Genomic DNA, 11,540 nt, shown 5'->3' with positions numbered 1-11,540 from the left:
CGACCAATTCACAGGTCTGGAGGTCTTCATTCAGGTGCTTCCTGAATTTGATTCATAATTATCCAAAATTACGTTTGTGTCTTTTTTTAAAGAGAATGTTTTCAAGTCTGACACTGAAGCTGAGATACAGTACACACATTCTTACTTACTAGGTAGTGGCAAGTAAAAAAAAAAAAAAAAAAAGCTACAAGCATGGTTGTTCCAAATATATATATATATATATATATATATATATATATATATATATAAAAAAGTTTACAAAAATTGGTTATACATAAATATAGCCAAGGCTGTTTACAGTGCATAAACCACTGTGTTGAAATTACATTAGCACTGTAAGTTACTGAGCACGAGGGTCAGCAATCCACTCAACTTTGCCGAATAGCCTTTCTCTAGGCAGGGGGTGGGGTTTGCATTACCACTGGGGGGCAGGTGTAGAAAGATGGGCCAAGCTTTTCAGGAAGGACCAGCTGAGAGAATTCAAACACTGTGTTTAAATCTGAGAGAGCACAACGCCACTTTACACACGACTTGGGGTTTGATACAGCAAAATTGTCTCAAACTAGGTCTCCTGGAACCAGGTTTCAAGCCAATGTTCTTGAAAAAAGTGGCATAATGTTCCCTCAGGTTAAGATTGAAATAAACCCAATCCTTAATCTTAATTCAGCACTCTAGGCCGATAATAAAAACTAATTTTCACAGCTTCGTAACAAAGCTAGCACCAAACACGACTTACAGAAAAATAGAATTTTCTGAGCAAAACAGCAGAACAAACACAAACAGTACCCCACTCCCTAAAAAAAGAAAGACTATACTTCTTGCTAGTGCTGTATGATTCGGTAACCTTGTTGACAAGAACATAAATCTACAGTTCATTTAAAAATATACAGTTTTATTTATTTTTTATAAAGCAGATTTAAGAATATTGGCTGTTGGCATAAAAACACAGTTTAAAAAAAAATTAAAAATATAACAAAAATACAAAAAACAACATTTAAAAAAAAACACCAAAACGAGCCCTAATAGAAAATGTCACTCTTAGCTGCAATCAAAATGAAATTGTGAGGCTGCATTTCCAATCCCTTTGCTCGCTGGAGCTTAGAATTATTTAGCACCATTATTCTTTATATAAAGAAACAAACCTGATTCAATATTATTCAGTGAGGTTGGAAGTTTTAGTGCAGCTTCTACATGCGTGCATGTGTGTGTGTGTGTGTGTGTTTATCTGAATGTGTGTGTGTGAGAGAGAACTAGAAGAATAAATATGACTCAATGTTAATGGACACGTACGTGCGTGCATATTAAAATTACAATAAATTAAAGATGTTTTCAATAAAACTAATGGGCTTTGTAGATCTTTTGTATATTACTGTTGGACTGCATAGTAACCCAATAGCACCCTCTGCTGCACAAAAGCAGCGTTACAGTGAGGTTACAGTAGCAGTTTCAGAGCGTTTTGAGCTTATACAGTGAAATGGGGTGAGGTAAAAATACACGAGCACACACGCAAACACAAAAAAAGGTGCACTAAAACCGTGGTTTGACAAGAGATGATGTGTAACAGTACGAGCCAGTTATTGCACATGTTAGGAACATTTGCATTTTAAAACCTGAAATGTAGTTTTAGCATTGCAGTCCTTCGTGTGAACATTTAAAAAAAAAAAAAAAAAATTATAATACATTTTGAGATTACACAGAATACTGAATGGAGCAGAGAAACCTTTGACATTGCACCTTGAACCCCAGGGTCTGAACCCACCCCCCCAGCCCCCATCATTACAGTAAAGAGGGCAAGAATTTGGGCCACATATACACAGCCTGGAATGGGAACAATGCATATTTTCAAGAAATCAACAGAGGTAATAAATCTGTTTTTTGTTGGCATTGCAAGTGTGAAATAGAGGACTTCCATTCATACAGAGCCCTTCATTCACAAAAGCAATGTAACAATTGTACAGCCACATCATGAACCAAGAACGTGCACCCCAATCCCCAGCCCTCTTAGATATTCCAGTGGGAACCACAAAAAGGCGACTGGGGGGGTCATTGTAGCAGTAATCCCATTTTAACTAAACAAGTTTCCACTAGAAAGTGTAAATGTTACAGTTAAGACTGAGGATTTGTGACCCAAACGAAGATGCCCTCCTATTATTGGACTGGAGTACTGAGATCCGAGTAGTAATATTTTTTGAATTCCAGCTCCTCTGACGTGTTTCTTTATTCTACTGTAACACGCGTGTCTGACGAGCGGGGAGGGGGCGGCTGCATCCTGGTTCTCTAATGCAGGTGGATGTGCAGTTTGATTCGGAGCGCGTCCCCAATCTCTCCCAGCAGGTAATCTGCGTCGTGCTCGTCCTCCAGCTCTTGCAGCTCCCGAGGTCCGTACAGGGGTACGCTGGCGATCTCCAGGCGGTACGTCCCGGGGCTGGGGGTCTTGCGTCCCAGTCGGAGCACGCTCTTGCCGTCGCGCCGCTGCAGCATGCGGAAGTGGGCGTCCTGGTTGCCGTGGGAGATGACGTAGCGCACGTGGCGCTCCAGGGGCTCAATGGCGGGCAGCAGCTCCAGGATGGGCTCCTTGTTCTGCAGCGCGGCCAGGCTCAGGTTCAACGGGATCGAAGACTCCGTGTCCACGCTGGCCAGGCTCAGCCGGGGCTCCTGGGAAAGGAACACCAAGGACACCCAATCAAAAAGCTGCCCATGTTTCCACTGAACAGCAACGCCCAATAAAAACACTGTCCACATTCCCACAGAACTGCAACACCCCAATCAAAACCCTGCCCTTGGACCAGCCAGGCGCAGCAGGGCGGGTTGGTTCAGTTACCTGCTCGATGCCGTTGTTGTCCAGGCTTCGTCTCTGCCGGCCCTTCTTGTTGTAGTTGCCGTTGATCTTGCACTCGTAGCAGCCCTCGGTGGACAGGGTGCTCTCATCATCCTCCTCGGGCTGGGGGGAGAGGTACTGACCCTGGCCCTGGCCCTGACCCTGGCCAAACCCGAAGCCGGTGATGCAGTGTCTGTGACAGCAGAGAGGGGGAGGGGGTCAGCACTGAGGAACTTTGATACGGCCCAATCGCAAAGACAGAATATAGATTATGATTCTCTGCAAAACAGCACTGCTGAGTTTCAGGACTCTGCAGATTCAACTATCAATGACACGAACAATGACACTTTATCTGATCTGCGTTGCGAGCGTTACACATTCCCCCTGAAGGACAACAACGAACCGACTGTGACGTTTTCTATCTGGTCAAACGGTCTGCTTAATGCATTAACTTATAAATCCCCAGACTGATACTGCAGCTCTGAAATACTGTTAAACCGGACTGTCAAATGTAGCTGTCAGTTGCATGCACAGGATCTGTAAACACGATAATTAGCAGCGACAAATATTAACGGTTATAATTCTAATGTGGCCTCCACTGATCTGCACTCACCCCTGCCCTGCTCTGAAGAATCCGCCAGGGCAGCCACACAGGTAGCCCCCGTCGGTGTTGGAGCAACCGTAGCTGCAGGGGTTGCTCCCCATCGAGCACTCGTTCACGTCCTGGCAGCCCCCCATGCCCTGGTCGAAGTCGAAGCCAGACGGGCACACACACTTATAGCTGCCCAGCGTGTTGTAGCAGGAGGCAGAGCCACAGGACTGCTGGTTTGAGCACTCGTTCTCATCTGGGGGAAGGAGGGAGAGGCAGCCGTTAAGCGAGGATTTGCACAGCTAGCTCTGTACAGTCTTTGTGTAGCAGGTAGGTCGGCCCCACTCACCCACGCACTGGTTCCACTGGTAGTGCTGCATGTAGCCCTGGGGGCAGCCGCAGCGGAAGCCCCCCATCATGTTCTGGCATCCATGCTGGCAGCGGTGATTGCCACCACACTCGTCCACATCTAGAGAGGAGAGAGGGGAGAGGGGGGAGAGGGGAGAGGGGAGAGGGGAGAGGGGAGAGGGGAGAGGGGTGAGGAACAGCCTCGACCGTTCAATCCAATTGCTATTGCCATAAGATCTTCACGATATTCCATAGAAACAAATATTATGTATTTCCATGTGTAAAGATTTATAAACACTTTCTGATAGGGAGGACATGCAACATTGTGCATTTCGATCCTCTGAAGCTCTGGTTCTTTAATTCTAACAATTCGGAAGGGAATTTTACAGTTTTAGCCATTTTACAGTTTGTGTGAGCTCTATTGACTTTGAGAAGTTGCCCTGAAAAAAAAAAACATAGATATATAGACAGGAAACTTAACATGGTGCACACAGAGACTGAAGGCGTTATATTACCTTACTGTACTAAAGCAGTTGGATTAAGCTTCAGCAAAACAAACGGTGCATCTATGAATTAGGAAGTGACTGTACCTTCACATTCATGTCCAGTCCCATCCAGTGAGAAGCCCTTCTCACACTCACAGCTGTAGCTGCCTGGTGAGTTCTGGCAGCTGCCCTTGGAGCCACACAGGTCAGACTTGCCATTGCATTCATTGTTATCTGAAGAGGAAGGATGAGACAGCAGCCTTTAAAGCCTCTGTTTGACCTGCAGGATCTCTCTAATCTCTATATCAAGGCCTCCAGCATCTCTATCCTAAAGACAACCAACAATACGCTGCAATCTTGTCTGGAAAATAACTGCCTTTTCATCGTGCACAAATCAAGTTCCAACACGAAATAAAATGACCTGCAAGTCAACTAAAGTATTGCTTTCGAACTGCGTGCTTTTCCCTTTTGGCACAGGATTGCAGTGTGCGCGTGTGTGGCGCTCTGTGCTCACCGATGCAGGCGGTCTGGTGCTGGGTGAAGCCAGGGGGGCACTTGCAGTTGAAGCCCCCGATGGTGTTCACGCAGAGGAACTGGCAGTTGTGCTGTTTGGTGGAGCACTCATCCAGATCTGTGAGGGGTCAGGACAGATGTCAACATCGGGGGATAGGCAAAAACATACAAAGCATGGCATTAAAGCTCAGATCTAAAAACTGCATGGTCTACCAGGGGATTATAACTTGGTGTGCTGGCTCAGGTCTCGTTACCTTTGCAGGTCTTGCCGTCGGGCTGCATGACGTACCCTCGTGGGCAGGAGCACTGGTAGCTGCCCTCGCTATTCTTACAGATGAAATTGCAAGGCTTCGGAGACTGGGCACACTCATCCAAGTCTGAAATGAAAAGAGCCAGCGAATGAAGCGTGGACCCAGAGCTGTGTAAGAGAGAGAGAAGCCTGGCAGCCTGCCTTACTTACCCACACAGGAGGTGCTGGTGAGGTCGGTAGTGTAGCCCAGGTTGCAGTGGCAGCGGAAGGAACCAATGGTGTTGATGCACTGGCCGTTCTTGCAGAGGTTGGGAAGCACGCGGCACTCATCGATATCTGAAACAAAAGAGAGAGGGATCGTGGGAGCAAGTTCACTTGGATTGTAGCATACTGTAACTAAAACCGCACTGCACAGTAAGCCTGTCCTTGATTTCTGTTTATCTGTACAGACTTGTTTTTAACTCACTAGCTCGGAGATCCTGGTGACGGGGGTTACAAAAGCAAGCAACCGCTGTGTCTCCTAAAAATCAGGTCATTGCAAGATTCCAGCAAGTAGAGTAACTAGAGGTAAAAAACAAACCGATCTGTGGTTCTTACCTCTGCCGTCGGTGGTGTAGCCTGGCCCCAGAGGGCACAGCTTCTTGTATTGGGTAGTGCCAGGCAGAGGGCAGATCTCACAGTGCAGCCCCCAGCCGCGGCCCCCGTTGCAGCAGCACTCGGACTTGGTGACAGCATTGCGGTTGGTGGAGGAGTGCTGGCACATGACCTGGAGAATCTCGGTGAAGCAGAAACCCTGGCGGTTATCTGGGGAGGCAATTGCATTAGTTACATAACGTGGCGGACGGGTGATAGTGAAGCGCTGGCCAGGAGCGTTCTAGTGTCTGCAGACGGGCAGTGGTACTCACCGATGCACTCGGTGGCCGTGGAGCTGGGCTGGAAGCCGTCGTTGCAGTCGCACCGATAGCTGCCGACCGCGTTGATGCAGCGCCCGTTCTTACAGATGCCCGGTTTTGTGCGGCACTCGTTCTCATCTGCCAGGAAAACAAGCTTGTGTTAGATTTCTGGAAGGGTTCACAAAGCTTAGCCATTTCCGTAATGTAGCCAATCTCTTGACCTCAAAGCATGGCACTCCAACCTGTCACACCAGAGCATCTCACACCCAGCCTAACCACTGTACCTACTGCTGCCATGCGGATTATTGACTGTTTTAAGATGCGTAACCATTCGAGACGGGCACTACAAGGCTTAATGACTTTCTTTGTTTTCTCAATGCAAAAAATGTACAAACAAGAAACCTTATGCACACTATTTTACACTATCTGGAGAAAACACACACAGAGGCCAATTACCAGAATGACCCAGGAAGGTGTGTCCTTTTTGAACCCCCCATAACACCTCCTCTACCACACCCTCACCCCTCCCTAGTGCCCCCAACTCACCCATACAGCCCTCTCCGTCCGGTCGGCGCTGCATGCCTGGGGGGCAGATGCACATGAAGGTGCCAATGAGGTTCTTGCACATCATGCCCTGAGACTCGCAGTCATCGAGTCCATCGGAGCACTCGTCCTGGTCTGTGGAGAGACGGAGAGAGGGACTGAGCTCCACGCAGCGAGGCTGGAGAAGCAGGACTGGGATAAAGAGACGTTTAACCGACGGGCCTCCAGAGCGCCCCTCTTACCTCGGCACATCCGGTTGTCGTCACGCAGAACGTACCCAGCCGGGCAGGTGCACTCGTAACCTCCAAAGGTGTTGATGCAGCGGAACGCGCACAGCAGAGGGTTCTGGGAGCACTCGTTGATGTCTGCGGACAGAGAGACAGGCAGGGTCAGGAGGCAAGAGGCGGAGGACAGCGGTACGGCTGAAGAGGCGCAGGACTGCACCCTGCGGCTGTCTGAACGCACTCACCCTCGCAGGTCATCATGGGCCCGGGTTCGAAGCCCTCGTCACAGGCACACTCGAAGCCGCCCACCACGTTGCTGCAGGTCCCGTTTCCACACGGGTTACCGATAGAGCACTCGTCTGTGTCTGGTGGCAGAGGAGGGGGTCAGACAAGCGCCAGTGCATCACACACACACACACACACACACACACACACACACACACACACACGCTCAAATCAGTAACGCACTAGAAAACAAAGATCAACCTCAAGAGGTGTGCTTTTCTGTCCTAGTTACTGTTGTTGCTGCCTGTGCAATTACAAGGAGCTCGTCAGGGGACCGTTTGGATGTGATGTCTGAGTCAGTGGCAGTGGCCAAGATCAATCGCCAACTTGAACAGCTCTCGGATATAAGGAGTTTTGACCTGGAAAGCCCCTCAAAGCTGAAACCCTCTCGCTTCCAACAGTGCAGGCATAAACAGAATTGGGAGTGGAATAATCAAAATCTTTCTGTCCAGTAGAGATCCCTGTCTCTATTCCAGGCTGAACTATTCCGTTTGCAGACGGGAAGCCTCACCGACGCAGTTGACCCCAGTGTAGTCCAGGCTGTATCCGAAGGGACACTCGCAGCGGAAGGATCCGTCCGTGTTGATGCAGATCCCGTTCACGCAGATCCCGGGGTTATCCAGGCACTCGTTCACGTCTGGAGTGGGGCAAAAACAATGATCTCTGTCAGGGGGGCACTCACCCCAGTAAACCCTCACCGACCCCTGGGGAGTGTGTAACTGAGCGGTGCTAGATCACCATACCCAAGGTATAAACATTCCTAGGCTCTACAACTATCTCAAGACTACTGCCACCTTCACGCTAACTGCTCTGATATAACTAATACAAAGTCTACTGCAGCAGGGGTGTCCAATCACGATCCCAGAGACAACTCCACTCCAGGTTTAACAGGTAAAATGATATAATGAACTACTTCAGGGTTTGGATGGGGGTTTAATTGGTTCAATTAAACAATTTAGAACAGGGTTGGAACAAAGACCAGGAGTGGAAGAGCCAGATTTGGCCAATCTACAGTGCTCTAACTCTTTCTTGCATACAAGGTAACTGTCCGCTCTTGCAGGGTTGCCATTTTAATTTCTTCCTCCCTTATAGAAATAGCAGATGGGAACTTAAAATGCCAGCCTCTGGTCTCCAGTGTGTAAGGCTGCTGCCTGCTGTTGTTGCGTATCAAGGCTCTCTGCTGTACACTCAGGGTGCCCGAGGGTACCTACCTTCACGGGTGTTTCCTTTGCCAATGATTGTTCCGTGACCGTATGGGCAAAGGGCATGGAACGCATCTGAAAGGAAGAAAAAAAAACAGAAAGGAAACTTTTTTAGAAAAACTTTTTTAGGAGAGCTAAAATCCACTAAAACATTTTATTAAACACGGCCGGGGGGGGGGGCGGGGGGGAGTATTGTACTGTTAGGTTGAAAATGAACCTAGCAGGTGGTTTGACTGTGGGGGTCCCTGAATGGGCACTCACCTCCTTCCTGTGGGCACAGGTCGCAGGGGTCTCCCCAGCCCTCGCCCGGCATCGTGCTGCAGCAGCACTTGTCCTTGGTAGTGTTGAAAGCTTTGGGCACCGAGCACTTGCCAGCGTCAAATCGAGTGAAGCAGAAGCTCTGACGGGTGTCTGCAGGGGGAAGAGTGTGGAAAACAAACCGAGGAAGGATTAGCAAACTCGGGCAGAGCTATAGAGTGGAGTCCCACGCGGTGTATTGAAATTTAGCCTGTAGAACATTGTGCATGTGAAATTCTGCACTGTGCAATGATGCAGTTGGAGTGTGTGGTTGTGGAACTCACCGAAGCAGCGGCGCCCGTTGTCGGACAGCACGAAGCCGGGCTGACAGATGCACTGGAAGCTGCCGGGGGTGTTGGTGCAGGACCCGAACAGGCAAATATTGGGTTCCTCCTCACACTCGTTGATGTCTGCCAAGAAAAACAGCTCTGTTAGCAGGCAAGCCAGCCTGTCCGGGCATCTCGCACCCAGTCTACTCACTGTAGCTACTGCCATCGTATGGATCACTGACGGTTTAAGATGTATGACCGTTCGAGGTGAGCACACTTAATTGATTAAGCTTTAAAGCAACTTGCATGCAAGAAAACATTAATATATCTGAGAAGGCTGCAAAATATAAAAACATTACTATGACTATTATTAATATTATTATTAGTGAGGTTTCTAATGCCATTAGATGTCTAAGCCTTGTGTAGCCTAAAAAAATAATTAATGCAACGCTAATACTCAAGCGTTTTGGATGCAGTAACTTTGCACTGAAAAAAACCCCTTTAATTAAAAAGCTAGCTCTGCGGCATGCACAGTGAGACTGCGTGCGCGTGCGTGCACGTGCGTGTGTGGCAGCGCACTCACCGTTGCAGTTGTCGTTCTGCACCTCGTACCCAGGGGGGCAGATGCAGCGGAATGAGCCGTCCAGGTTCTGACAGGTCCCAGGGGAGCAGGTCCCGGGGAAGCTGACGCACTCGTTGATATCTACAGAGGGAACCAGGAGAAGATCTCTTATGAGAAAAGCAGGTGTGGAACTTCACGAGAGTTCCAGAATGAGAACGGCCCGGGTTGACGTGCTCGTCTTAAAAAGGAGTGCCGTACCGACACAGTTCTTGCCGTCCGCAGTCAGCTCGTAGCCCTCTTGGCACAGGCACTGGAAGGAGCCCAGGTTGTTGATGCACTGCCCGTTACGACACACCTGCCCAAGGAGAGCAGTGCACTCGTCCACATCTGCAAGGGACAGCGGCCAGCGGTTATTCAGAGTACATATTTACAGCACACAGCAGTGTCATTTAAATAGCTTGCACAACAAAATAAATGAGTGGGATCTGCTGTGCCTGGTCATACATAACAATGCCTTTCATTCACGTTTAGGATTGCAACTCTACCTCAGAACTGTCTGGGTCTCAGTGTTCTTAAAACATGCATCTGCAAGTCAGCTTTCAAACTTAAACAACGACATGGGTTTACTGCCAATTTCTAGCATGCAGTCAGAAGAAGCAGAAAACGAAACATTGTAGCTAACTGATCAATTGCTTTTCTTCTTCGTGAAGTATTTCTAGCAATGGATGAGTACCCTGCTGGATCCTTGGATAGAGAGCTGTGCGCTGGATTTCAATGCTCTGTATTGATGGATACATGTATATAAAGATTCTTCAGTGATAGCAGCGCGTGTATCTGTTATCCGCAGCATCACTAGATGCAGTGCTCTACGTACCCATGCAGTCGTTGTTGTGAGTCAGCTCAAAGCCGGGGAAGCAGAGGCAGTTGTAGGAGCCCACAGTGTTCTTACAGGTACCGTTTCCACAGTGCTGCCGGTCACACTCGTCAATATCTGCGGAGGGATAGAGAAACACAATCAGACTAGAACCTCCCTTATTGAGACCCTGCAGCCTCTATCTCCCTTTCTCAAACCACTCAGCTTGAACCAACCCCAGCCCGACTCCACTGCCCTATTACTCCTCCTAACCGCTGGCTGCTGGCGGCTGCGCTATGCTCTTACCCATGCACATGGTCTGGTCCGCAGTGGCCTTGAAGCCGTTGTGACAGAGACACCTGTAACTGCCCTGCGTGTCGATGCACTCGCCATGGCTGCACGCGTTGGGGATCTCCTGACATTCGTTGCGATCTGTGGGGACAGAGAGCGAACAGGAGGGCTAAAGACAGAGACCCAGAGACAAAGAGGAATGGGTTTGATTTGGGGTCCAGACCCTGGCACTCACCCACGCAGGCACCGCTGGGGGACAGTTTGAAGCCAGGAGAGCACTCGCAGCGGTAGCTCCCAGGGATGTTGATGCAGTTGGCATTTCGCTGGCACAAGTTGTCCCCGTTGTTACACTCGTCAATATCTGCAGAGGAAAAGAGCAGGTCAGGACAGGCAGCTCCACTCTCAAAAGCCTCATTGGACCTTATCTTAACACTGAAAGAAACGTTGACAAGCGACCAAGGTTTCTGTACTGTAGTGAAAAAAGCCAAGTAAGAAAAATATTATATCAGCTGTGTTGTTATCCTGGGTTCTTAAAGTACTGACGGGACATTTGTATTTCTCCTGTCCTGTACTCAGAACAGCCTTTTTTAATTATCTAACTTAATTTCGCATTCTTCAGCTCCGCAAAAACAATTCAGGCCTGCCTGAGGGTTAAGCAGAGGTCCTGGCTAAATGGAAAATCTCGAGGGCTCCAATCCGACCCCGCGTCCCAGGCGCCGAGCCTCACCTTCGCAGACGAGCAGGATGTTGTTGTAGCTGAAGCCCATGGGACACTCGCAGCGGAAGCTGCCAATCTGATTGATGCACACGCCGTTGGCACAGATTCCAGGGATCTCACGGCACTCGTCAATATCTGTAGCGGCACCCGAGAAAACAACATCAGTCATCATTTTAAAAAAGTGTAAGAATATATATTTTTTAAATCAATACCACTGCTGTGACTTACCAATTGGTTTTCCAGTGTGGATGTCAATGATAAAGCCTGGAGCCTGGTTCCCACAGAGAAGCTGGTACTCGGCTGCAAACAAACAGAGGCAGGGTTAGAGAAGAGGCAGAGAACATCTGTATAATGATCCCATACTGGGGTTAACACAATATAGGTGGCAGTACAGGAAAGG

At 48.7% G+C, this 11,540-nt stretch overlaps 1 protein-coding gene across 3 annotated transcripts in view; it reads right to left on the bottom strand.

Moving 5' to 3' along the window:
* Positions 1-740: 740 nt before the first annotated feature.
* The window catches only part of LOC121300811 (fibrillin-2-like), a 55,318-nt gene continuing 44,518 nt past the window's right edge, over positions 741-11,540 (bottom strand). For all 3 annotated transcript variants that reach the window (XM_041229690.1, XM_041229692.1, XM_041229691.1), the window contains 24 exons: positions 11,369-11,440; positions 11,150-11,275; positions 10,658-10,783; positions 10,438-10,563; positions 10,153-10,269; positions 9,537-9,665; positions 9,300-9,419; positions 8,732-8,857; positions 8,412-8,561; positions 8,160-8,225; positions 7,460-7,585; positions 6,909-7,028; positions 6,682-6,804; positions 6,443-6,574; positions 5,909-6,034; positions 5,601-5,807; positions 5,214-5,339; positions 5,008-5,130; positions 4,755-4,871; positions 4,346-4,474; positions 3,757-3,876; positions 3,432-3,663; positions 2,822-3,011; positions 741-2,655 (listed from right to left, as the gene is read on the bottom strand). In XM_041229690.1, coding sequence (XP_041085624.1) covers positions 2,278-2,655; positions 2,822-3,011; positions 3,432-3,663; positions 3,757-3,876; positions 4,346-4,474; positions 4,755-4,871; positions 5,008-5,130; positions 5,214-5,339; positions 5,601-5,807; positions 5,909-6,034; positions 6,443-6,574; positions 6,682-6,804; positions 6,909-7,028; positions 7,460-7,585; positions 8,160-8,225; positions 8,412-8,561; positions 8,732-8,857; positions 9,300-9,419; positions 9,537-9,665; positions 10,153-10,269; positions 10,438-10,563; positions 10,658-10,783; positions 11,150-11,275; positions 11,369-11,440 — 3,407 coding nt within the window. In that variant the 3' untranslated portion in view covers positions 741-2,277. The remainder of the gene's footprint in view (positions 2,656-2,821; positions 3,012-3,431; positions 3,664-3,756; positions 3,877-4,345; positions 4,475-4,754; positions 4,872-5,007; positions 5,131-5,213; positions 5,340-5,600; positions 5,808-5,908; positions 6,035-6,442; positions 6,575-6,681; positions 6,805-6,908; positions 7,029-7,459; positions 7,586-8,159; positions 8,226-8,411; positions 8,562-8,731; positions 8,858-9,299; positions 9,420-9,536; positions 9,666-10,152; positions 10,270-10,437; positions 10,564-10,657; positions 10,784-11,149; positions 11,276-11,368; positions 11,441-11,540) is intronic.

Source organism: Polyodon spathula, chromosome 26 (genome assembly GCF_017654505.1).
Source record: "Polyodon spathula isolate WHYD16114869_AA chromosome 26, ASM1765450v1, whole genome shotgun sequence".
In the NCBI taxonomy this organism is placed as follows: Eukaryota; Metazoa; Chordata; class Actinopteri; order Acipenseriformes; family Polyodontidae; genus Polyodon; species Polyodon spathula.
Note: the sequence above shows the minus strand (reverse complement) of the source record. Positions and strands in the feature narration are given on the sequence as shown.